Here is a 26,156-nt window from a genome sequence, read left to right as displayed (position 1 = left end):
AAAAAAAACGAAAAAAAAAACGTTGGCATCATTCATGACTCATGAGTAGCCTATCTCAGAGCCCACATTTCTTTACTTTAACAACTTGAGTGAAAAAGTGTAGTCAGCACTGTTTTGTGTGTAGCCTACTTTGTACTTTTGCCATCTCTGCCTTTAGCTACACATGCCATCGAAGTAGTTTGTCTACATTACAGCAACTACTAGACTCTAAATTAACCTGACGCACACGTTGTCCACCAGTAGATGGCAAGAGTGTCTCAAGAAAATCAAAATAATTACACTAGCTCTGGTTGTCATCATTGTCAAGTTCGCTAGCTAGCATTTTTTTTTTTTTTTTTTTTTTTTTACAGTTGCTAGATTTTTTTTACATTTGTTCCCCACTTAAAATAGTTTGCTTCGGTTTCGATTATGTGAGATAAGCAACTACTTAGCACACTACTAGCTAAGCAAGTGTGTGTGGACGGGTTGGTTGATCCATCGACACACGCACTCATAGCGAGTGAACGGGGAAGAACGGGTGAACGGGGAAGTTGGCTAGCTACAGTAGCGTGTAAACGAAACGTTAGCCGGGCTGCCATTACTATGTTCTGAGTCACGGCCCAGGGCTCCTAACGATTTGTATTAGTACAACTATTCCGTTTGTATTATATTATCACAACTAGCGTAGCAGCATGGTAAGAGAAATACATGACACAAATGCTTATTTGTTACGCTGGTCCTCTGGCTTCATATCATTCCATGGTTGTTTTTCCCGGACGGAGCTGGCTTGACAGCTAGCTAACTAACGTTAGCAAAGTCTCCGCGAGAAAGATTGTCCTATTCGTCCTCCGATCGCTGGTGATTTCCACTTGCTTTAATCGTCAAGGCGAGTGCTGATAACAGGTAACGTTATATGTACAGCTTGTCTAGCTAAGTTATGTTTGTGATTATGGTGTTATAGCCACTACGTTAAGATACATTGACATTCATATGACTGGGGCATTACGCTGCTTAGTCCTATACATATTTGCCATCTTCCTAAGCGATACTAAGCTTGTAGCTCTAATTGTTTTTGTGAGACTGTTAATTTCGAAAACACAATATTGCTAGAGCTAGCTGACAGGTCGCAAGCTGAGTTTTGTGTGTACTAAAGCTAACCAGTACTGTACTAGTGTCAGTTGAAAATGTCACATTGTATTGTTATGCTGCTATAGAAAACGAGGTATTTGCTCGACTGAGTGTACTACTGTACAGCTATGAATCTGCACATAGCTAGCTGGGCTAACACGTTATAATTATAATAGCCAACTGTTTCTGTTGTGGTAGCAACGCTATGCTAACTCAAAGGATGTCGTTTGTGTGACAGAAAGATACATGAAAAGATTCCTAGTTATGCACAGTTATCGCTCTTTTATTGTACTCATTTGTATGGTACCTGCTAACTAACGTTTTTGAAGTATGTAAACTGTTAATTAAACGTCACTAAGGACATCTAATAAGAGTAAAATAGAATCCATGGCCATCCTTAGCGTTGTGGACCTATGGTCATTACGTAATACTGTACGCATCGGAGGAAAAATGTGACTTCACCGACTAATTTTTCCTCAGCTATTTGAAGGTCTCTACTGACACATGCACGGCTAAAATTGTCTTTCAGTCTGTCTTCCAGACTTACGATTCAAAATATATGTACTAATAGTCAGACCTAAGCTATGTAATCAATGTTCACATTTAGAGACCACCGAAATAAGAGCCAGGTTGATTGTTTTGACAGCCTTGCCATTCAGAGGACCAGAATGGAACACGGTCTTGTTTTGTTGGTCATATAATTGAGCATATTATTATTATTGTTATTATTATCATCCCACTCTCACTGTGTTTAGCAGCTGTTTGCTAGATGTCAAGGGACACCTGTCACAGTGAGGTCCACTGTGATCGCTCAGTGGTGTCTTTGGTCACATACATGCTGCTTTTATGTGGAGTGCAAAAGACTCCACATTACATTCAAATTTTCCACCTCTTAAAAGTAAACCTGTGCATTAACAAGAATGCCTTTCATCACCCATGGCATCTCTTGGTTGCCCTAGCTCAGGGTGGATCGCCTGTTATTTTCGAGTAGAGAGGGGACATTCCCCCCCTCCCCCCCCCCCTCCCTCCACGTCTTGACAGTGTTTTCAAAATACAGAGCTGGGAGGGACGCAGGGAGGAGGGCACGGACAGGGGAGACACACTGTGCACATCGGTAGGGCGGACGCCACGCGGAGGACAGGTGCAGAAGACGGAGTCAGATGGCTGAGTGGTGAGGGAGTCGGGCTAGTAATCTGAAGGTTGCCAGTTCGATTCCCAGCCGTGCCAAATGACGTTGTTTCATTGGGCAAGGCACTTCACCCTACTTGCTTCGGGGGAATGTCCCTGTACTTACTGTAAGTCACTCTGGATAAGAGCGTCTGCTAAATGACTAAATGTAAATGTAAGACAGTCCCGTCCTCCTGAGGCGATGTGAGAAGCTGTCGGGCAGACGGATCGTGTCGGGGGATCTCTGGACTCCAGCTCCCAGCTCAGGCAGCCTGTGGCCTGGGGCTGTCAGGGTCTTACATTTAGTCATTTAGCAGACGCTCTTATCCAGAGCGACTTACAGTAAGCACAGGGACATTCCCCCCCGAGGCAAGTAGGGTGAAGTGCTTTTATCTTTATCGCCCCCACATAGTAACGGTTTGATTGCCGCGTGAATAAAAACGTCAACAAAAGCATGTGGTGTTTGACCCCTGACCAAGGTCAGACTGCTTCCCAGGCCAGGCTGATAGGGGAACACGGTGTCCGTGAGCTGGATCAGGAAGCTCTGCAAGCTGTCAGGACTTCTGACATGGCTGCTAATGTCCGTCCGCTGGCCTGTCACCACCCCCCTGACCCCTCTAACCAGGGGCTGGCACGAGGCATCTCCTGTCCTCATCTGTCAACATCTGTCACCTTCTCACTGTGGCCCTGTCACACATGGGAACCCCCCACCTCCCACTCCCTTTCTCTTTCTGGAGGTCAACGATTTCACACACGCGTCGGTTCATTAAAGCGCCCAGACACACACACACACAGTTGTGTTTGCGTACAATCGTGCAGGCACACCCACACACACCGTATGTATGAACACACACATTGTGTCTACTGGATGACCTCTCCTGCTCACTTAGTGTTGAAATCATGATGCGGATGCTTTAGGTTGCCCTGGAGAGTTTGGGATCAAGGGTGTGGCAGGACAGACGAGAGAGACTGATCGTGCATGGCTGTTCTCAGTGTCAGCACAGCTGTCTTTAGTGACCATACCCCTTATTTACACTCTGTGCAGCTATAAGTGCAGCTATATAACAGTTAAAAGTCTTGTTCAGCGAATATAAGGCCAACGTGCTGATATGGCAACATGCTTGTAGGAAGATCTCGACGTGACATTGATATGGTTTATGAAGGCCAGAAGGCCTGCTGTCAGCTAAAATGTGACGTTATAAAGACAAAGCCTGGGTAGTGTCTTGAGAACTTCCGGTTTATTCGTGTTCGTATTCCTAATTCGGTGCGTTTGAATGAAAATGTGAGACGTGGTGACTTAACGTGAAACAAAAGTTTGGTAATCTAACATATGTTATGTGCTTGTTATAGCTGTTTTCTAACTGTTGTTTTAGCTGGCTGTAGGTCTATTTCCCCAAGCCTACCAGGGCACTAACACCCAGTAGGCTGGCAGGCCTGCCCACAGCTGCCAACCCCTCCTCCAATCTAAATATTTGACTTCATCCCTGAGCGCATGCAGCCAGGACAGTGTCAGGGCCAGCAGCCGGCTTTGTCATATTTTCCAAGATGTTTGGCTCACTGTCTGTTCTTCCTCTTTCCTGGACCCGAGGTGTGTCCGCCTGCCAGGATCACCCAGTCAACATGGGTTTAAGTTATTACATCCATTCACCCGCTCGAATCTAAATATCTAAACAGCCCAAGATCCTCTCTCCTTCTCTCAATCTCCTGATGTATTTCCTGCTTTCTCACGTGATGCCGTCAGACAGTGGTGCTTGGTTGTGTTGCATTTAGGGGCTTGGAGTGTGGAATAATTACTGTTGTATAGATTATTTAATAGTTTGTCAATGTGGCCATGAACCGTTCATGCCCTAGTTTTGTAGGTTAAACACAGCTGCAGATGAGACGGTATTGCTTGTTGTTGTTTCAGACTCGCTGTGTCCCAGGTCAAGGCCTACATCTACCAGATTTGTAGTGTGTGTTTATAAACGTGCGTGTGTGTGTGTGTATATGTGTGTGCTTCTGAATGGGTTAAAGCTCCCTTGCATAAGATATTCACGGTTAGCCATCTAAGGAACAGACGGCCGCAGCCTTTAACCAACCAGGAGCCTGAATAGCCTGACAGGATGCAGTGGTATCTCCCAGCCTGACAGGATGCAGTGGTATCTCCCAGACTGACAGGATGCAGTGGTATCTCCCAGCCTGACAGGATGCAGTGGTATCTCCCAGACTGACTGGATGCAGTGGTATCTCCCAGACTGACAGGATGCAGTGGTATCTCCCAGCCTGACAGGATGCAGTGGTATCTCCCAGCCTGACAGGATGCAGTGGTATCTCCCAGCCTGACAGGATGCAGTGGTATCTCCCAGCCTGACTGGATGCAGTGGTATCTCCCAGACTGACTGGATGCAGTGGTATCTCCCAGACTGACTGGATGCAGTGGTATCTCCCAGACTGACAGGATGCAGTGGTATCTCCCAGCCTGACAGGATGCAGTGGTATCTCCCAGACTGACAGGATGCAGTGGTATCTCCCAGACTGACAGGATGCAGTGGTATCTCCCAGACTGACAGGATGCAGTGGTATCTCCCAGACTGACAGGATGCAGTGGTATCTCCCAGCCTGACAGGATGCAGTGGTATCTCCCAGCCTGACAGGATGCAGTGGTATCTCCCAGCCTGACAGGAGGCAGTGGTATCTCCCAGACTGACAGGATGCAGTGGTATCTCCCAGACTGACAGGATGGAGTAATATCTCCCAGCCTGACAGGAGGCAGCTGATCTCCCAGACTGACAGGATGCAGTGGTATCTCCCAGACTGACAGGATGGAGTGGTATCTCCCAGACTGACAGGATGGAGTAATATCTCCCAGCCTGACAGGAGGCAGCTGATCTCCCAGCCTGACTGGATGCAGTGGTATCTCCCAGACTGTCGGGTCATCCAGAAAGCTGGGAGATGTGACAAGCGCACGTCTAATATCGCCTTGGGTTCAGTCATGGCTGCTGGGGCCACAGATGCCTTCTGTGTTAAGTCCATGGTCCAGAATAGATCCTATAAAGTCAGGCTTGCTGGGATGCCGTCACCTTGTCCATGGTATCTGCTTACTGCTGTTCTGGTCTACTTCACCTGGTGTGGAGCGAAGTATTTACTACTGCTTGACAGCCTTTGGACAAAGATCCAGGGCTGGGGGCCCGAGCTACTGACTGATCACACGTACTGTTGTTGACTCACCACGGCCCAGCCCGTGGAACTGCCCCCTGATAGACCCTCTAATCATAGGTCCTCTTAAGCCTACAGGGACCTAGGTTAAAATTAGAACCACTACATTGCCTGCATGGCCAGTCAGTCAGGCAGCCAGGCAGGGCAGCCAGCCAGTTAGAAAGTAGTTGTTGCTGTGAAAGTCTAATCTGTCCTCTTGTGTCTCAGCTTGTCTAACAAACAAACAGGAAAGAGGCTTAGCAGGGTCACCTCTCTCTCCCTCCCTTTCTCTCCATCACACTTTCTCTCTCCCTCTCCTTCCTTCCTTCGCTCCCTCCCTCTCCCCTCTCTGGGACTCATCCAGGGGCATGGTCTAGCCGTGTGTGGGACTATAGAAGCTCCTTGGTGTCCGAGCCTGCAACTTCTGAGTTTGTAACCCAACACCCGGTGTGTGTGTCCGCTGCGTGTGTGTGTGTGGAGCAGCACCGTGTCTGCAGTCGGTGTGTCCGTGGTGCTCGAGGGATCCCTCTCTCCGGTACTGCCCGGATCCCAGCGATGCTGGCCGTGTGCTAAGAGAGGGAGACGCTGGCCGTGTGCTGAGAGAGGGAGACGCTGGCCGTGTGCTGAGAGAGGGAGACGCTGGCCGTGTGCTGAGAGAGGGAGACGCTGGACGTGTGCTGAGAGAGGGAGACGCTGGACGTGTGCTGAGAGAGGGAGACGCTGGCCGTGTGCTGAGAGAGGGAGACGCTGGCCGTGTGCTGAGAGAGGGAGACGCTGGCCGTGTGCTGAGAGAGGGAGACGCTGGCCGTGTGCTGAGAGAGGGAGACGCTGGCCGTGTGCTGAGAGAGGGAGACGCTGGCCGTGTGCTGAGAGAGGGAGACGCTGGCCGTGTGCTGAGAGGGAGAGCAGATTTCTGGACGGAGGAGCCCCTGGTTGGAGAAGAGGACAAGGTAAACATCTGTGACTGCCTGCCTGCTTGTATCAGGATGAGCAGGTAACCGTGAGGAGAGCGGGGTCCTAGTTCTCTCTGCTATCAGTACTATAGTCCTATACAATAGCATGTTGTTTACTGTACTGTATTCTACGCTCTACAGTCTGTATGCTAGGTGGGGGTGGGACTGACTTGTGTGGCCTGGACTGGTTAGAGGCAGAAGAGAGAGAGTGTGTGTGTTTGGCTGGACTAGACCGGTGAGAGAGTGTGTGTGTGTGTGTTTGGCTGGACTAGACCGGTGAGAGAGTGTGTGTGTGTGTGTGTTTGGCTGTACTAGACAGGTGTGAGAGAGTGTGTGTGTGTGTGTTTGGCTGTACTAGACAGGTGAGAGAGTGTGTGTGTGTGTTTGGCTGTACTAGACAGGTGAGAGAGTGTGTGTGTGTGTGTTTGGCTGTACTAGACAGGTGAGAGAGTGTGTGTGTGTGTGTGTGTTTGGCTGTACTAGACAGGTGAGAGAGTGTGTGTGTGTGTGTGTGTGTGTTTGGCTGTACTAGACAGGTGAGAGAGTGTGTGTGTGTGTTTGGCTGTACTAGACAGGTGAGAGAGAGTGTGTGTTTGGCTGTACTAGACAGGTGAGAGAGTGTGTGTGTGTGTGTGTGTGTGTTTGGCTGTACTAGACAGGTGAGAGACAGAGTGTGTGTTTGGCTGTACTAGACAGGTGAGAGTGTGTGTGTGTTGGGCTGGTCTGATGTGAAGAGGCCAGCAGGTTGGACAGCTGTTCTAGTCTGTACTTCATGTGGACCTCCAGGGTTATTCACACCCACGCCTGCATCAGCAGCTCTCTCTGCCCGGGAAACCTGAACTCCCATCCTCTCATCTGCTGTCTGACCAGAGGACCAGGGAGGGGGAGAGACGGCAGGCAGGCCGTCTGGCCGGGAAGTCTGTGTGGACGTGTCCTGGAGGGCTTAACTGAGTTATCAGTCTCCCTCCGTCACAGCCAGGAGCTGGGCTGGTGTGTGGTCTGTTTGTCAGGTACTTGGCAACCAGCTGGAGAAGTGGTAATATTCAGGTGATCCTGCCTAGCCTGTTTGGGCTCCTCTCAGAGTGTCGACGATGCATTTCCTCGTGCCAAAGAGGTCAGTCAGGACCTGCTTGTTCTGTGGTGTCGAGCGCTTTCCTCGAAGACCTCGTTCTCCTTGGGGCTTTCCCATGCATAACTCCGGATGGAAATAGCTGCTAATCTGGAGCTGCTGTTGTCCCAGTGTCAGGGAGCTAGCTCGCGGCGCGCTAACCGCTAACCCCCCCCTACAGCACGCTGGTGATGTAAGGGCTACTTAGAGCTCTTCAAATCTCATTTACTGATGAGAACCCAACCCACATTGGAAAACAACTTAACAGGGGCAGGACGAGACAAGACAGAGCAGATTAATGTGATTGAGTTGTTTGTTATTTAGAGGAGATTTCTTTGTGGTTCCAGGGGCGCTCTAGAATCCAGCACTTAGCAGCCCAACGCTCTTCTACTGTGGGAAGTGGAGGAAGGAGGAAGGAGGGAAGTTAGCGGTTTGAAAAAGAGAAAGTGGTGTTCATACGGTTCTTATACATGATGTTTTTCTAAATATGGATTTAGTCAAAAGGCTTTTGAAACTAGACTGGGCCTGGCTTCTTTGTGCTGCTTTTTCACATCTAAAACCCCAGTGGACACTAACTAATCAACATTGTATCCAGTGCAGTCCAAAGCCAGTTGTGTTCCAGCCCAAAGCTGTGTGTTCTCCTGGGAGACATGCTGCAAGGGAGCAGGGGGATATTGACAGTGTTCAAGTCACAGCAGTCAGATCTGGCCTCGTCTGTTAGACTGTCAGAGCTGTTCTCCAGTGCTGCTGGGACGTGTGTGTGTGTGTGTGTCTGAGGAGCCTGGATGCTGTGAGGGCAGCATCTGTGGCCCCGGGCAAATGAACGCCATGTTCATTCAGTTAGCGGACAGGGATATGCCCACACACACACACACAATCTCGCGCACAAACAATCACACAAACACGCATGTACACACAATCTCACAGACACAAACTCACACACACGTGCGCGCGCACACACACACACACACAGATGGATCCCTGGAGGAATACTGCAGAGCTCCCTAGCAGGCTGCCAGCGTGCTTGCTGTGGGAACACCTTGTGAACATTTTTGTGTGGACAGCCATTCATCCTGACGATCCATGGAGGTCACAAGCAAGAATGCACACACACACAGTCACACATACAAACACACTCACACAGGCACACACACTCAGTCATACATACAAACACACACACTCACTCATACAAACACACAGGCACACACACTCACTCATACATACAAACACACACACACACTCATTCAAACACACACATAGATACACACACAACATACAGGCCTTACATTGTACTCATGCAATACACCGTCTGATGAAATGTCTGTGTGCTGCGTAACGTCAACAACTCCCCCTGCTAGCGATGTGGACAGCGTCACAATTCCTACGGCCTCGTTGCAGCGGTGAGGACAATGCCCTCAGCAATGTGACGTCCTCAGGTCTCAGTCGTGAGGCGACCCTCCCCCCTCCGTACTTCCCCCCTCCCCCTCCATACCTCCCCCCTCCCCCGCCAGTGATGACTCATCCATGGGCCTTGTGTTAATCCTGCCTGAGCTCTCTTCTCCACACAAACACTACAGGGTGGATCTCCACAGCCTCTCTGGGAGGGGGGGGGAGTATCAGAGGAAGCCGGGGGTCAGTGTGTAGCGCCCTCCTCCGGGCCCCCTCCTCCATGCCCCCTCCTCCAGGCCCCCTCCTCCAGGCCCCCTCCTCCAGGTCCCCTCCTCCGGGCCCCCTCCTCCAGGCCCCCTCCTCCAGGCCCCCTCCTCCAGGCCCCCTCCTCCGGGCCCCCTCCTCCAGGTCCCCTCCTCCAGGTCCCCTCCTCCAGGCCCCCTCCTCCATGCCCCCTCCTCCATGCCCCCTCCTCCAGGCCCCCTCCTCCAGGCCCCCTCCTCCGGGCCCCCTCCTCCGGGCCCCCTCCTCCAGGCCCCCTCCTCCAGGCCCCCTCCTCCAGGTCCCATCCTCCAGGCCCCCTCCTCCAGGCCCCCTCCTCCGGGCCCCCTCCTCCAGGCCCCCTCCTCCATGCCCCCTCCTCCGGGCCCCCTCCTCTGGGCCACCAGAGCAGGAGGAGGAGGAAGGTGCAGAAGCCACAGCTGTGAGGAAGACGTCGCTTGCACAGTGGGGTGTTTATCAGATGTGGTGTCCTGGGGGCCGTGAGAGAGCTGATGGCTGGTGGGTGGGATCTCTCCTCTTGCAGTCATACATCAGATGGCTGTCTCTGTGTGTGTGTGTGTGTGTGTGTGTGTCTGTGTCGGTGGAAAATGATGAACTTGGCAATATGAGAATGTGACATTTGAAACCTGTGACCACAGTGAGAAGCCATTCAATCACGCACCCACACACACACACACACACACACACACTGTTGGTCTGCAGTGAGTCCTGCTCGGGGAATGTAGATGGTGTGTTCTGGTGTTGGAGGTTGATGTTGATGTTGTGGTTCCCCCTGCAGGAGGTGGTGGCCCTGGTATTACAAGAGCTCCAGACACACTACTCTTAGACTAACCCTGCTCTTCTCCTCCACACTGCTAATGAGGCCTAATCCCTCTCTCCTCTCCTCCTCCCCTCTCCTCCCTCTCCCCTCAGTAGTAGCTCCTTGCCCCGCAGGGCAGAGGGTAATCATGTTACCCAGCTGAAGCTGAAGCTAGCATGACTCACGGTGAGAGACTGCAGCTCTCTGGCTGTACTTCTAAGTTCTCATCCCAATGAGGACACACAGTCTCTGTTGACCAGAACGCGGCCGTCCTCGCAAAGCCTGTCGGCCTCACTGGAAGGATCTAGAATGTCCATGCTAACCATCACATTCGCATCAGTGGAGTGAATGCACACAGGCTAGGCTAGGCCTGGCCAGGACACACATGCATCCTTCCCCACACACACACACACACACACGCTGTGATGTTTTCCCAGTGTTTGGATGGCCCGGCTGTTGTGGAGTTATATAAGGAGAGCCAGGCAGCTGGGTAGGACCCAGGGGATGGACTGAGTCAGAGCTGGAGAGTGATAGTCAGGGAGCGAGAGAGTCAAGAGGACACAAGAGTTGGGGAGCCAGAGAGTCAGAGAGAGAGAGAGGGATTTAGAGAGCGAGAGACAGAGTCAGAGAAAGAGCTCCAAATCAAGAAAGTCGTAGAGCAAGAGAGTCAGATCCAACTATTGAGCTTTGTAAGTGCTCTTCCTAGTGGACAGAGAAGTGCTTGAAAATGAGTGTTAGCGTGTGTGTGTGTGTGTACTCCTTTCATCCTCTCATTCTGCATGTCTCTCTTTGTGAGGTGCTTATGGTTCTGTCCACCGTAGGGGACCCAATCTGCATACCAATTAAAGCCTCATTACTGTGTGTCCATGGGACAATCAGCAGAGACAACAGGCTCCACAGAGCCCATTGTTGGGTGTTTGTTCAGCATCCCTGCCCGTCCTGCATCCCCACCTCTCTGCATCATTCATGGTCTCGTTCCTTCCGTCGGTCCATTGTGTTGTTCAGCGTGCACGGTGTCCTGCTCACAGCTGTCTCTCTGCCTCACAGCGCTTTTCTGATTGGGACACGGACGGTTCTGTTCCATTTGATTATCTTTTTTTTTTTGTGTGTGTTTCGTTTCATATGGCGCTCGGCTGGTTCGAAGGAGGTCAGCACAGGTCGTCTGCTGTTGAGGCGTATGGGCTGGCTGGCTGGCTGTCTGCCTGGTTGTCTGGCTGTCTAGCAGTGTGTGGTTCCGTGTCCCACAACTCTGGTCATGTGGTGGGCGTGAACAGCTACCCTCATCTTCTCTGATATTGTCTCTCTACTGGTGTCTCCTGGTCCTCTCTGTTTCACCTGTGTTGTCTGTCTGCGGCAGGGGGGGTGAGACAGGAAGGGGTCGGGATAAAGTCAGGGGGACCCAGTGGGGGTGCCTGATATTAACATTTAGTCATCAACCCACCAATCACAAAAGCTTACTGCCTGACACACGGGGACCAGAACCAATTATCTGCCAATCATGATGGACCAGGGAAACAAATGAAGGGTCCTCTGTGACTGACACAGAGATTCCTCACACAACCTCACACAGTCAACACGGGACACACACATTACATTACATTACATTTAGTCATTTAGCAGACGCTCTTATCCAGAGCGACTTACAGTAAGTACAGGGACATTCCCCCCGAGGCAAGTAGGGTGAAGTGCCTTGCCCAAGGACACATCAGTTGGCATGACCGGGAATCGAACTGGCAACCTTCGGATTACTAGACCGACTCCCTATCCGCTCAGCCACCTGACTCCCACTCATCCCCCTCCTGCGTGTGGAAGCGGAGTCCTGGAGGCGTGACTGGACACCAGCCAGCCAGGGAGGACTGAGCTGCAGAGCCCAGGAACAGTGCAGTGACCCTGGAGGTCTTCTCCAGGGTCACTGCCCTCTCTCCTCTCCCTGTGCCCTGGTTGTCCAAAACTTGGCTCCACACACAGACACATACAGTGAGTACAGTACGGTGCACTCTAAGGATTTGGACCTTTCTGTTGAAGTTTACATACAGACATACAGTACGTGTGCTGTAGGGAAGAGGTACTGTGTGTATCAAGTGATGTAGAGGGCCGTGTGTGTGTGTGTGTGTGTGTGTGTGTCGACATGGGGTCAGACAAGGAGACTGGCAGTAGCAGTGAGGAAGATCAGGTTGTGCAGTGTTGACAGTCTCCCCCCTGCATGGAAAGCGAAGGCTGAATGACGCCAGCCTGCTTCCATGCTGGCCTGAGGACAACACACGCTTCCCAGGGGACGGCCACTCCTGCCCGCTTGTTTGTTGTCGGTCTATTTCACTGTGTCAGCCTTTTACGACGAAGATAGGCCGTGAGGCTTAATGTCAACAAATATCAAATCCCAGCGAATTTACCGTGGATGAGGACTGGATTTTCTCAGGATTGTAATATCTTTGATGTGATCTGGATTGGATTAGTCAAGGGTTGTGTCTTTACTTCATCTGGGGATTTGGTGTCCCTGCTAGCCCCCCCCCCCCCCCCCCTCCAAGTCGTGTTGTCATAGCAACGGGCCAGGACGTAGAAGGGTAACAGTTTGGGAGGAGAGGAGAGAAAGAGAGGGAAGGGGAGACTGAGAGAGAAGCAAATGGCAGAAGGAGGGGAGAGAAGAGAAGGAGAGCAGGAGGAGAGAGAAGGAGGAGACAGGGAGGAGAAAAGGAGATGAGGGTTGTCTTCCTCCACCCGTCCTGAGTGGTGGAGGTTCTGCTGGCCCTCTGCTGGAGGAGGTTCTGGGACAGAGCAGGGCGGGGCATGCTGGAGGTGGTTCTGGGGAAGAGCAGGGGGGGCCGTGCAGGGGGGGCCGTGCTGGAGGAGGTTCTGGGGCAGAGCAGGGGGGCCGTGCTGGAGGTGGTTCTGGGGCAGAGCAGGGGGGGGCATGCTGGAGGTGGTTCTGGGGCAGAGCAGGGGGGGGCCGTGCTGGAGGAGGTTCTGGGGCAGAGCAGGGGGGCCGTGCTGGAGGTGGTTCTGGGGCAGAGCAGGGGGGGCCGTGCAGGGGGGGCCGTGCTGGAGGAGGTTCTGGGAGACAGCAGGTCAGGCAGCGTCACAACACCCGGCCTGGGTCATACCTGCCGTCTCTCTCATTCCTGAGAGCAGCTAAAAATACATCAGCCTGGGACTTTGGAATGTTAAAACACTTCTATTTCCATCCCTGTGTGTGTGTGTGTGTGTGTGTGTGCAAGCTCGTTCGTTCGGAGATGACAGTACCACACACACATGGGTCTGTGTGGCGTTAGCCTTTCCGGGAGACGAATGTGATTCGATGACAGAAGCTGTCAGGCTCTCATTGGGTGTTATTGTCCTTGTTAAGCCCCACACCCTCCTTTAAGACCTTTTAACGCTGTGCTGTTCCTCCCCGGACGCCATCATGGCTGACATGCCTGCAAGGTGAGACCAGAGAGGGGCGAGGTGATGTCATCATCGGGGGGGGGGGGCGTGGCCGGGCGTGCGAGCCAGGGGTCTCCTCCCAGCGCCCCGCTCAGAGTCGCCCCGCTCAGAGTCGCCCCGCTCAGAGTGGGGAGCCGCTCCGGTGACACGCTGGCGTGAGACCAGCTCAGCCTGGCATGCCTCGGAAAGTGCAGCAGCACGTACACAGGACAAACACACACACACCCTAGAAGTGCAGAGGCGGGGGCTGCTTTGAAGCAACATGTTTATTTAGAGCAGATGTCTGGGGGGTCACTGGGGACCACAGCTTGTCAGTCATCCAGCCCCCCCTTCCCCCCCCCCCTACTTATCCAGCTGAGCCCAGAGAACGACATCTCCCGGGGGGGGCGGGGTCAGTGGTCAGGGGTCAACGACTGCATAACAATCCAATAAACATGTTGTGATAGCACAATGCCTTTCCCAGACATGGTTTTGGCTGGATGTGCCTGTGTTTGGCCACAGCAGATCCAGTGTAGCGGTAATGCGATCAGAAGGAACTAGTTAGCCTGGTTATGTTGAGCCTGACTTTTATGATGAGCCTGGCTCTGTCCTGCCTGACTGTTCTGCTCCAGCTGTGGGATGGTCCTCAGACCCAAGCCTGAGCTAACCCTAACCCTAACCCACATGAGCTGTGATGTGTTGATGGAGGAGATGGACATCTCTAACCTTGACTGGGACTGTTGGAAAGTGTGTGTGTGTGTGTGTGTGTGTGAGGGCTGCAATTCTGTGTTGTTGTAACCTTCAGTCTGTGCCTCGGTGATAAAGCAGCTGTTATACTATGACCATGTATGGTTAGACACACACACACACACTCCACCACACACACATACACATCATTTGTGCTTCTATCGAGTCGCGAAGGAGGGTGATTTAAGCCTGCCATTGGGTAACAGCTACTTTAAACACTGTGTGAAGTTACATTGCAGACTATAAACCAACCTGTCTCATGTTTATAAAAGCATCTATAAATCTGCTCTTGATCATTGATTCCTTGAATCCTGCAAATGTTTGTGTGTGTGCGTGTGTGTGTGTGCGCGTGTCTGCGTGTGTGTGTGTGTGTGTGTATGGGGGGGTTGTACATTTTTCAAGTCTATAGTCTTCACCAGCAGGTGTGTGTTTAGCTACAGTGTTGAAGCAAGCAGGTGTGGACGGTTGGGCTGCTGTCTGGAGGTGGTTCGAGTCTCTAGGTGGTTCGAGTCTCCAGGTGGTTCGAGTCTCCGGGTGGTTCGAGTCTCCGGGTGGTTCGAGTCTCCGGGTGGTTCGAGTCTCCGGGTGGTTCGAGTCTCCGGGTGGTTCGAGTCTCCGGGTGGTTCGAGTCTCCGGGTGGTTCGAGTCTCCGGGTGGTTCGAGTCTCCGGGTGGTTCGAGTCTCCGGGTGGTTAGAGTCTCCGGGTGGTTAGAGTCTCCGGGTGGTTAGAGTCTCCGGGTGGTTAGAGTCTCCAGGTGGTTCGAGTCTCCAGGTGGTTCGAGTCTCCAGGTGGTTCGAGTCTCCAGGTGGTTAGAGTCTCCAGGTGGTTAGAGTCTCCAGGTGGTTAGAGTCTCCGGAGTGTGAAGCTGCCTGCAGGAGGTCACCAGCCCTCTAAGCAGATACACATGATGGATCAGCTTTGCCTGCAAGATGGAACACTTCAATGTCACTGGGTGTTATCCTGCTGTGAGTCAGGGGATGTGTCTGTGCGTGGCGGTCAGTCGGTCACTGTCTGCCCAGGTCGGGGTGGGTACGACTGGGCAGGATAAGGAGTCTGATATGCTGTCATGTTATTCATCCGCTCAGGTCACTCTCTTTATGCTGAGCTCAGCTCCTCGCTGTTGACACTTCTCCCCAGCCTGCTCGCCAGGGCTGCGTCTCAACTCTGTACACTGGCCTCCTCCTCACCTCTTCCTCTCTCCTCCTCACTTCCTCTCCTCCTCCCCTCCTCACCTCTCCTCCTCACCTCTTCCTCTCTCCTCCTCACTCCCTCTCCTCCTCCTCACCTCCCCATCTCACCTCTTCTCTCCTCCTCACCTTCTCTCTCTTCCTCACCTCTCCTCCTCACCTCCTCTCTCCTCCTCACCTCTTCCTCTCCTCCTCCCCTCCTCACCTCTTCTCTCCTCCTCACCTTCTCTCTCTTCCTCACCTCTCCTCCTCTCCTCCTCACCTCCTCTCTCCTCCTCACCTCTTCCTCTTTCCTCCTCACCTCCTCCTCCTCACCTCTTCCTCTCTCCTCTCCTCCTCACCTCCTCTCCTCCTCCTCTCCTCCTCACCTCCTCTCTCCTCACCTCTCCTCTCTCCTCCTTACCTCCTCTCTTCTCACCTCCTCCTTCAGCTTGAGGAGAAGGGTATGGGTGTAGAGAAAGTATGGAAGTATGCCGCTGCAGATTATTAAGACACCCCCCCCCCCCCCGCTGAGGGGTCTTTATGAGTGCCTGTGTGGTAATAAGGATTAAGTGTGTGTTTGTCGGTGAATGTCAGTTGAGACACACACACACAGGCTGTTTACAAGCTCTTAGCGCCTCTGTAGTGTGCAGTTTTTAGGTGAATGTCAAGTGGAACACTCACAGCAGGTGTGAGGGGGGCTATGAGCCCCCCCCCCCCTCGCCCCACCTGACTGTGTGTGTGTGTGTGTGAACTTGAAAGAGCTTTCAGAGCTTCCAGCCTCACAGCTCCCTTCTGCCTGTAAAAGGCCCCATGTCGCTTCCCATGACACGAAAAAGGACCTTTCACACATATACACACACACACACATACACATGCATACACATGCATACACACATATACACACACATGCCACAGACCACATGCAGGCTTTATAGAAAGCCCTGGGAATGCAGGGGTGTGTCAGTGGTTAGATCAATCGCTCAATTAGCTGAGCCCCTCGGAGTCTCTAACAGAACGCTGGATCACCTTTTAAGGGGCTGGGAGGAGGCCTGGCTGGGCCCTTACTCACCTAGTCTGGTCTGGGTCTGGTCTGGTGTTTTTCTGTGGAGAAGATCATTACTAACACTCTCTCTCCTCTCTCCCTCCCTCTCCCCCCTCCTCTCCCTCTCTCTCCTCCCTCTCTCTCTCTCCCCTCTCTCTCCCTCCCTCTCTCCCTCCCTCTCCCCCCTCCTCTCCCTCTCTCTCTCTCCTCTCTCTCTCCCTCTCTATCCTCTCTCTCTCCCCTCTCTCTCCTCCATCTCCTCCAGGAGGCAGCAGGCGTGACACACCCTGCTTGTCGCCAAGCGGGGATTGGATCAGTCGGTTGGCGGGCGTGGCCGGCGGGCTGGCTCCTCCCCCTCCCGGCGGCAGCGTGCGCTCCCAGCCGCCCCCTCCCTGCGCCCCGCCCTGCTCGCCCAGCCTGCGCGCCCGCGCCCATGCCCCCGCCCCCTCCCGGCCCCCCAACGTCATGTGCCTCCCGCATGCCATGGAAGCGGGCAAGCACGGCGCGGGCCCGGCGGTAGGGCAGGCCCAGGGGGGCCCGGTGGGCCAGGGGGGCCGGAGGGGCGGGGGGGTGCCCCTGGAGCCCTTCGTGCACCAGGTCGGAGGTCACACCAGCATGATGCGCTACGACGATCACACAGTCTGCAAGCCCCTCATCACCCGGGAGCAGCGCTTCTACGAGTCCCTGCCCCCCAACATGAGGGAGTTCACCCCCGAGTACAAAGGTGAGGGGAGGAGGAGCGTGCACACACACACTGCACACACACACACACACACCACACACACACCGCATACACACCACACAAACACATCATGCATACACACCACACAAACACACATCATACACACACACACACACACACCACCCCACACTCTGAGCCAGCGCTGGTAAGTTGGCAGGATAATAGGAATTTGTGTCCAGCAGAAGTGGCTGAGATCAGTGTCACGTCAGAGAAGTGTTTTAAAAGGATACACATGCTTCCTGTGCTCTGCCTCTCACCCTGCTAGCTGTCAGGGTAGTTGTGTGTCTGCTGTAGCAACGCTACCAAACAGGCAGACAGGCCCCTTGGTCTGATCCCTGATCCAGTTCCATCCTGGGTTGAGGTCTGTTCCCTGGGTCTGTTCCCTGGGTCTGTTCCCTGGTTCTGTTCCCTGGGTCTGTTCCCTGGGTCTGTTCCCTGGGTCTGTTCCCTGGGTCTGTTCCCTGGTTCTGTTCCCTGGGTCAGCTTTGCAGGAAACAGGACAGCCAGCAGGATCTGGTCTGTTTTACAGACTCCATTAGCAGGGATCTGACACACACAAACAGATACACACACACACACACACACACACAAACACACACATATCTCCCCTCTCTTCTGTCTTCCGGCCTGGGTCTGGGTCTGGGTCTGGGCCTGGGTCTGGGTCTCAGACTTGAAGAACATGATTTTGTCCAGAGCTGCACATATACAACCTTCATTATCCATCTGCTTCCTGATCCAGACAGGGGTCAGGGAAGTCTGTTAATATTCTGACGAGTCGAAATGCACTTATCTGGCATCTGGCCTTATCAGAGAGGCATGCTGGTCATTAGTGGTCTGAGAAAGAGATGCGACTGCTCTATAGTGTGTGTTGCGGTTTGTGTTTGTCCTCTGAGGGGTGTGTGATAGAGATCAACACTGTGGTTGTGTGTGTGTGTGCGAAGCACTTTCCCAATGTCACTGCTTTGGATGCACTCAAGTTGAGGCGACCCTCCCTCCCTCCCTCTCTTCCTGGGGCAGGTCTTGTTGTGTTTCCATCCATGTGTCCGTTTCCATGAAGGGCCTTATAGAGGCTATATATAGATCTAACTCCTGCCCTTCTCTCCGCCCCAGTCTGAGCCCCTGTCTCCGCCCCTAGCCTCCGCCTCAGCCCCTGCCCTAGCCTCGCCCCTAGCCTCAGCCCCTGCCCTAGCCTCGCCCCTAGCCTCAGCCCCTGCCCTAGCCTCGCCCCTGGCCTCAGCCCCTGCCCTAGCCTCGGCCCTGGCCACAGCCCCTGCCCTAGCCTCGCCCCTGGCCTCAGCCCCTGCCCTAGCCTCGGCCCTGGCCACAGCCCCTGCATTGTCCAACCATGACAACAAGGGCTCCCAGGAATGACCCCCAAGCCTGGGAGCTATGCATGAAGCGCGGCTATTAATAGGTGTTTGGGACTCACCTCACACTTACCCTCCCTCCCTCCGACCCAGATAGGCAGGGAGAGCAGGAGGGGGAGGAGGGGTGCTGAGATGGGGGCAGATGTGTCTGACCTCCAGGGCTGCAGAGCTGAACAGGCTGGCCGTGGTGCTGGTGGTGGCTGAGTTGAGCTAGATAAACAGGGGTGATCTCTTCCTGTGGTGCCCGGGGCTTAGGGAGGGAAGGCCCAGGGAAAGCAGAGCTCCAGGCTATCTACGACCACGCAGGTGTGACAGGGGAGAGCCACACCCAGCCGTACACAGGGCCAATCCCTGATCGCTATTAAACTGAGCCCTTCCACAATTAGACCAGCGCTTTATACACTGCCTGGTGTGCTCTGATCATCCCTGTTCTCCCTGTCTCTCTCTCACACACACACACTCTCCTAGGTTCTGACATCAGCACTGTCTCAATTCATTAGCGGTTTGGGGCGGTGCTGACATTACTAAGGAGGGATCACACAGATACAGTCCTGTGCTACACTTTCACCCTCTTTCTCTCCCTCTCTTTGTCTCTCTCTCTTTCTGTCTCTTATCTGTTCCTCTTTCTGTCTCTCTCTGTTCCTCTCTTTTGGTCTCTCTCCATCTCTCTCTGTCTGCCTCTCTCTTTTCAGTGTTATTAGAACCACTGTTAACGAGTGAGTTTGAGGGCGCGTGTGTGTGTGTGAGAGAGGGTGGTGGGGGAGGGGGGTGGCTGAAGGGTGGCGTAGTGTAAGGAACATGACACAGCAGAAAGGCGACACCCAGACATGCAGAGAGCCGAGGAGTGGAGCTGGGGAACTGATCCGGTCTGCTCCCCGGCACATGGACAGGAGTGGAGAGGGTGTCAGACAGGGAGAGGTGAGGAGGTGGAGGGGAGGAAGTGGTAGAGACATTAGAGGATGGCACAGCGTGGTAGTGGGGTAAAGTGAGGCAGAGATGGGTGGTGGGGTAAAGTGAGACAGAGATGGGGGGTGGGGTAAAGTGAGGCAGAGATGGGTGGTGGGGTAAAGTGAGACAGAGATGGGGGGTGGGGTAAAGTGAGACAGAGATGGGTGGTGGGGTAAAGTGAGGCAGAGATGGGTAATGGGGTAAAGTGAGGCAGAGATGGGGGGTGGGGTAAAGTGAGGCAGAGATGGGTGGTGGGGTAAAGTGAGACAGAGATGGGGGGTGGGGTAAAGTGAGACAGAGATGGGTGGTGGGGTAAAGTGAGGCAGAGATGGGTAATGGGGTAAAGTGAGGCAGAGATGGGTAGTGGGGTAAAGTGAGGCAGAGCGATGTAGAGGGGTAGAGAGCAAAACCAGCTGTGACAGTGAGGGGATGCAGAGCTGTGTCTGGGGTACTGAGGCGGAGGGCAGGGAGGGGCAGGCCGCTGACTGAGGGAGCTAGCCCTGGTACCAAACACTCCCACTCTCCCCTTCACACCATATCCACACAATCACACACAAGCATGAATCCGGGCCTGCTGCTAGCTCTCCCTCCCATTGCACTCTTGTTTAACTACCCTTGTGGGGACCAAATGTCCTCACAAGTAAAGTATGAAAAACTGTAACTTCAAAAGCTTTTTTTCTAGGGGTTTTAGCCTCCCAAAACAAGCCTGCGTGTGTGTGCAGGGATGGTGCTGGTGTGCTTTGAGGGGGACATGGACGGCTACATCAACCTGGTGGCGTACCCGTACGTGGAGACGGAGGGGGTGGAGCACGAGGAGCTGGGGGAGAGGGACCAGCCGCGACGCAAACACTCCCGCCGCAGCCTTCACCGCTCCAGCAGCGAGCGCTCCAGCAGCGAGCACAAGGACGAGCGGCCCGCGCACGAGAGCGACAGCAGCGAGAAGTAGGCCTGGGGAGGGGGGGGGGGAGGGGGGGTGTAGGTGTGTATGAGAGAGAGCGAGAGGAGAGTGAGTGAGTGAATGAATAGCTTAGATCTGTGATCTAAGCTATTCATTTCGATTTCGTTTACAGATTTCCATAATAAAGTGCTCTAGTTCTCAACCTGTCTCTCTCTCTTCTTCCTCTTCCTCCTCCTCCTCCTCCTCTTCCTCCTCCAGCCTGCAGGAGCTGAAGAGTCCTCGCCTGGAGCTGCAGATCCACTCAGATGTTCCCTTCCAGATGCTGGACGGGAACAGCGTCCTGAGCCTGGAGAAGATCTGCCACAACCCCTGGAGCCTGCGCTGCCACAAGCAACAGCTCAGCCGCATGCGCTCAGAGTCCAAGGACAGGAAGCTCTACAGTATCCCTCTCTGTGGCGCACGCCACCTACAACCAGGTCTTGGAACTCAGAACCAGGTCTTAGAACTCAGAACCAGGTCTTAGAACTCAGAACCAGGTCTTAGAACTCAGAACCAGGTCTTAGAACTCAGAATCAGAATTTAGAATCACAACTTAAAACTGTCAATGACTCATTAGAAATGTTGCTTTAAGATCTGTTGGGGCTTTTCAAGGCTCTTACACAGACAGGTGAGGAGATCAGTACCTCTGCCCCTGGGTTCTCAGCTTATCACATGCTACCCCTTGTCTGGCCTCCTGGTAGCTAGCAACATGCTACAGGAGGGGTGTTCAGCTAGCGTGAGGCTGCACAGCACCATACTGGTCATGACTGATGGTGCTGCTATTGATTAGTTGCAGCCTGGATGATAATGACGTTCACGTTATTGATGCCTCTCAGGATCAAGTCCCTGTATTGACCCGTTTGGCTTTATGGAGTTTAAGATAACATGTTAACTTAGCCGGGTGACAGGTAGATAGGAGAGACAGAGAACAGGAGAGAAAAGAGCCGCCAGAGAGAGAGAGAGGTTCAAAGATATAAATGGTACAGAGGTCTGTCCTGCCCTGCCCTGTTCATGTGCCTTTCACAACCCAGCCCTGGCCTCTTCTGTGCATGTGTCTCTCACAGCCCTGGCCTCTTCTGTGCATGTGTCTCTCACAGCCCTGGCCTCTTCTGTGCATGTGTCTCTCACAGCCCTGGCCTCTTCTGTGCATGTGTCTCTCACAGCCCTGGCCTCTTCTGTGCATGTGTCTCTCACAGCCCTGGCCTCTTCTGTGCATGTGTCTCTCACAGCCCTGGCCTCTTCTGTGCATGTGTCTCTCACAGCCCTGGCCTCTTCTGTGCATGTGTCTCTCACAGCCCTGGCCTCTTCTGTGCATGTGTCTCTCACAGCCCTGGCCTCTTCTGTGCATGTGTCTCTCACAGCCCTGGCCTCTTCTGTGCATGTGTCTCTCACAGCCCTGGCCTCTTCTGTGCATGTGTCTCTCACAGCCCTGGCCTCTTCTGTGCATGTGTCTCTCACAGCCCTGGCCTCTTCTGTGCATGTGTCTCTCACAGCCCTGGCCTCTTCTGTGCATGTGTCTCTCACAGCCCTGGCCTCTTCTGTGCATGTGTCTCTCACAGCCCTGGCCTCTTCTGTGCATGTGTCTCTCACAGCCCTGGCCTCTTCTGTGCATGTGTCTCTCACAGCCCTGGCCTCTTCTGTGCATGTGTCTCTCACAGCCCTGGCCTCTTCTGTGCATGTGTCTCTCACAGCCCTGGCCTCTTCTGTGCATGTGTCTCTCACAGCCCTGGCCTCTTCTGTGCATGTGTCTCTCACAGCCCTGGCCTCTTCTGTGCATGTGTCTCTCACAGCCCTGGCCTCTTCTGTGCATGTGTCTCTCACAGCCCTGGCCTCTTCTGTGCATGTGTCTCTCACAGCCCTGGCCTCTTCTGTGCATGTGTCTCTCACAGCCCTGGCCTCTTCTGTGCATGTGTCTCTCACAGCCCTGGCCTCTTCTGTGCATGTGTCTCTCACAGCCCTGGCCTCTTCTATGCATGTGTCTCTCACAGCCCTGGCCTCTTCTGTGGAGCTGTGGTGTCTGAGTTGGGTCTTGTTCTGATCGTTTGACCTCATGCCCTCATTCCCAGGCACATGCTGTACAGGGCTGTGTGTTTGACCTCCAGGCCAGCAGGGGGCTCCTGCAGGCTTCTGACCAGGCCAGGACAGCCCGCTGTGAGCCTCTGTCTCAACACAGCCCACTGGGAAGCTCATCTGGACACTGGCGGGGGTTTTAATCTTTCAGCCAGAGATGCAACTTCCTCCTATTGGGATGCCCTCAATGTTTTGTCCACAACTCCCTTCCCTCCTTCCTTCCTTTCTGCTTTCCTTCTCTCTTTCCTTCCTTCCTTCCTTCCTTCCTTCCTTCCTTCCTTCCTTCCTTCTCTCCTTCCTACTCTCCTTCCCTCCTTCCTTCCTTTCTGCTTTCCTTCTCTCTTTCTTTCCTTCCTTCCGTCCTTCTCTCCTTCCTTCTCTCCTTCCTTCCTTCTCTCCTCCTCTCCCGGCCTGTGTGTCAGAGGTGAACAGCCTATCCTCCCTCACACAGCAGCAGGAGAGAGTTGTGGTCAGGGAGGGTTTCCGCTGTGCTCAGCTCCCACATTCCTGACGCAGAGGTAAAAAGACGAGGAACAGCCCATGGCCTTTACTGGGGCTCTGGGGCTGCCATGCTGGGTGGCTCTCTGGGAGTACGGGCCGTCCTGGGGCCTGGGCTGGGGGGGGGGGGGGGTTAGGAGCGTACGTAGAGGATGTCTAACCCAGGTCCGCGCAGGTGAGCCATGAGGGGAGAGTCCAGGACTCAGTCTCATGTTCTGCTCTGTTCTGTGTTCCTGAACCACGATGCTGCTCTTGGGTTGGATTGTGACAGGAGACCTGTGAACACGTCATTCCTCTTCACACTAGCTTCATACCAGGTGGTTGAGACGCCATCACACTCAGCCTCTCGTGGTTCTATAGACACTATCAGGCTCCCATCCCTCCGCCAGGCTCCTTGACCCCCCCCGCCCCCCCAGAGTTCCTGCTGCTGGAGAACGTGGTGCATCACTTCAGCTGCCCCTGCATCCTGGACCTGAAGATGGGCACCCGGCAGCACGGGGACGACGCCTCGGAGGAGAAGGCGGCGCGCCAGATGAAGAAGTGTGAGCAGAGCACCTCCGCCACGCTGGGGGTCCGAGTCTGCGGCATGCAGGTGAGACTGGCAGGCTGGCTGACTGGCTGACTGACTGGCTGGCTGACTGACTGGCTCACTGGCTGGCTGACTGACTGGCTCACTGGCTGACCGGCTGGCCGACTGACTGGCCGGCTGGCCGACTGACCGGCCGACTGACTGACTGGCTGGCTGGCTGGCTGGCTGACTGGCTGACTGGCTGTCGTTCTCTCTCTGTCCATCTGTCTCTGCCTCTGACTGGCATGCAGGTGATACTATGACTGTCTCTCTGTGACATGCACATGAGACACTTTCTCACTGACTGTCTCTCCATTTATTTGTTTGTCTGTCTAGAATGTTGATGAGGCATGTCGGTCTTTCCTCTCTTAACGTATTTCTGTCTATTTCTCCCTCTCCCTCTCTCTCTCTCTCTTTCTTTCTCTCTGTCTCTCTCTCTGTCTCTCCCTCTCTCTCTCTGTGTCTCCCTCTCTCTCTCTCTCTCTCTCTCTCTGTGTCTCCCTCTCCCTCTCTCTCTTTCTCTCTCTCTGTGTCTCTCTCCCTCTCTCTCCCTCTCTCTCTCTGTGTCTCTCTGTCTCATACACGTCTCTGTGACTTTTTGAGGTGTTGGGTGATATCTGGCCTCAGTTCAAGTTAGATGATATGTGGAGTAACTCCATGCCAGGCTCGGGTAACAGAAAAAGTATCCTGCCCAGCGAGGACACTTCTCCTCTCCCTCCCCTCTCCCTCTCCTCCTCCCTCCCTCTCCTCCTCTCCCTCTCCTCTCCCTCTCCTCTCCCTCCCCTCTCCCTCTCCTCCTCCCTCCCTCTCCTCCTCTCCCTCTCCTCTCCCTCTCCTCTCCCTCCCCTCTCCCTCTCCTCCTCCCTCCCTCTCCTCCTCTCCCTCTCCTCTCCCTCTCCTCCTCCCTCCCTCTCCTCCTCCTTCTCCTCCTCCCTCCCTCTCCTCCTCTCCCTCTCCTTGTGTTACCTAGAGCACTGCCGGATAAAGGGTTGTAGGGACTCCCAGTACGTAAAGGGGATAGCCGTTCTCACGAGAGAGAAATACGTGTTGACTAACAACAGTGCTGTAAAAATGTCTGCGTACATTTGCTGTAAATGGATTTTCCCTTTTCACGAGGGGCAGACAGAGAGAGAGAGGGAGAGACAGAGACAGAGAGAGGGAGAGAGAGACACACAGAGACAGAGAGAGGGAGAGAGAGACACACAGAGACAGAGAGAGGGCCCAGGAGTGATGGATGGTGTGTGTTCACTGCTGTGGCACTCGAGATAACATGGACAACCGTGAAGTGCTCTCCCATACAAACAGCCACCCTCTATCTCCACTCTATTCCGGTGCTGAATTCGATGACTCATTCTGTACGCGTGCGTGTGTGTTCTCCTGCAGGTGTACCAGATGGACACAGGCCACTATCTGTGCAGGAACAAGTACTACGGGCGTGGTCTGTCCATTGACGGGTTCCGCCAGGCGCTGTACCAGTACATGCACAACGGTGCGGGGCTGAGGAGGGATCTGTTTGAGCCCGTCCTGGGGAAGCTGCGCAGCCTGAAGGCCGTTCTGGAGCGCCAGGTGTCCTACCGCTTCTACTCCAGCTCCCTGCTCATCATCTACGAGGGCAGGGAGCACCCGGGCCCGCCCCCTGCTCAGCCCCCCGCCCCAGGCCATGCCCCCGGCCACGCCCCCACAGAGCTCCGGAAGGGCCCGGTCGACGGGCCCTCGGAGAAGGAGGGCGCGCGTCCAGGAGGAGGGATGGGGGGGGCGGGGACTCAGGGAGGGCCAGTTGAAGGCCCCAAGCCCCCGCAGGTGCCCCAGCCCCCCAAGCCCCCACAGGTTCCCCAGCCCCCCAAGCCCATGCAGGTGGTGCCCCAGACCCCCAAGCCCCCACAGGTGCCCCAGCCCCTGGCGGACTGCCCCCAGCCGCAGCCGGAGCGCCCCCCCGCCCCCACCCCCACGCCCTCGGAACGCCACGGCGACGCGCCGCCCCCCGCCGTGGACGTCCGCATGATCGACTTTGCCCACAGCACCTACAAAGGTTTCCGCGACGACCAGACGGTGCATGTCGGGCCGGACCGCGGCTACGTGTTCGGACTGGAGAGCCTCATCACCATCCTGGAGGCCATCCGAGAAGAAAACAAGTAGCCCCCGGACTCAGCCCGCCCCTAAATCTCCCCCCTTTCACCTCTCCACCTCCTATCCTGAAGCGCTCCTCCTCTATGACCCCCACAGAGAGAACAGGAAACCAGACAGACGGCAGGACCAGACAGCGACCGAGGTGAAGGAGCCCGCTGACAGTTGAAGATGTCGTGGTTTCGGGGTCCCTGAGGGGCCAGAAAGCCACCGGACTCAGACTCAACCTTCAGCTTCTCCCTCCTCACTGGTCTCTAGGGAGAGCTTCAGCTTCTCCCTCCTCACTGGTCTCTAGGGAGACCTTCAGCTTCTCCCTCCTCACTGGTCTCTAGGGAGAGCTGGGGGGGGGAGGAAGCCACCGGACTCAGACTCAACCTTCAGCTTCTCCCTCCTCACTGGTCTCTAGGGAGAGCTGGGGGGGGGAGGGGGGCAGCTACACACACACACACAACCACCCCATAATAATAATAGCCTCCTGGACAGAAATGGCTGCTATGATTCTGGGAAACACAGAGGGTCATCAGGTCTGCCTTGTGTGGGGGGGGGGGTGGGGGTTCGTCGCCACCGT

The 26,156-nt window shown here is 54.4% G+C and overlaps 1 protein-coding gene across 3 annotated transcripts; it reads left to right on the top strand.

Annotated features, from left to right (window-relative positions):
• Positions 1 to 521: 521 nt before the first annotated feature.
• On the top strand, positions 522 to 26,156 carry ip6k1 (inositol hexakisphosphate kinase 1). 3 transcript variants are annotated; one of them, XM_067242307.1, is made up of 7 exons: positions 522 to 882; positions 5,932 to 6,398; positions 16,600 to 17,058; positions 20,114 to 20,333; positions 20,548 to 20,729; positions 23,313 to 23,488; positions 24,848 to 26,155. In XM_067242307.1, the coding sequence occupies exons 3-7, from the start codon at positions 16,800 to 16,802 to the stop codon at positions 25,598 to 25,600; spliced, it is 1,590 nt and encodes a 529-aa protein (XP_067098408.1). In that variant the 5' UTR covers positions 522 to 882; positions 5,932 to 6,398; positions 16,600 to 16,799; the 3' UTR covers positions 25,601 to 26,155. The 3 variants fall into 3 exon arrangements, with proteins under 3 accessions (XP_067098408.1, XP_067098414.1, XP_067098422.1); XM_067242313.1 differs by lacking the exon at positions 5,932 to 6,398; XM_067242321.1 differs by lacking the exons at positions 522 to 882; positions 5,932 to 6,398 and adding an exon at positions 11,900 to 11,956 and having other exon boundaries at positions 24,848 to 26,156.

Source organism: Osmerus mordax, chromosome 1 (genome assembly GCF_038355195.1).
Source record: "Osmerus mordax isolate fOsmMor3 chromosome 1, fOsmMor3.pri, whole genome shotgun sequence".
In the NCBI taxonomy this organism is placed as follows: domain Eukaryota; kingdom Metazoa; phylum Chordata; class Actinopteri; order Osmeriformes; family Osmeridae; genus Osmerus; species Osmerus mordax.
Note: the sequence above shows the minus strand (reverse complement) of the source record. Positions and strands in the feature narration are given on the sequence as shown.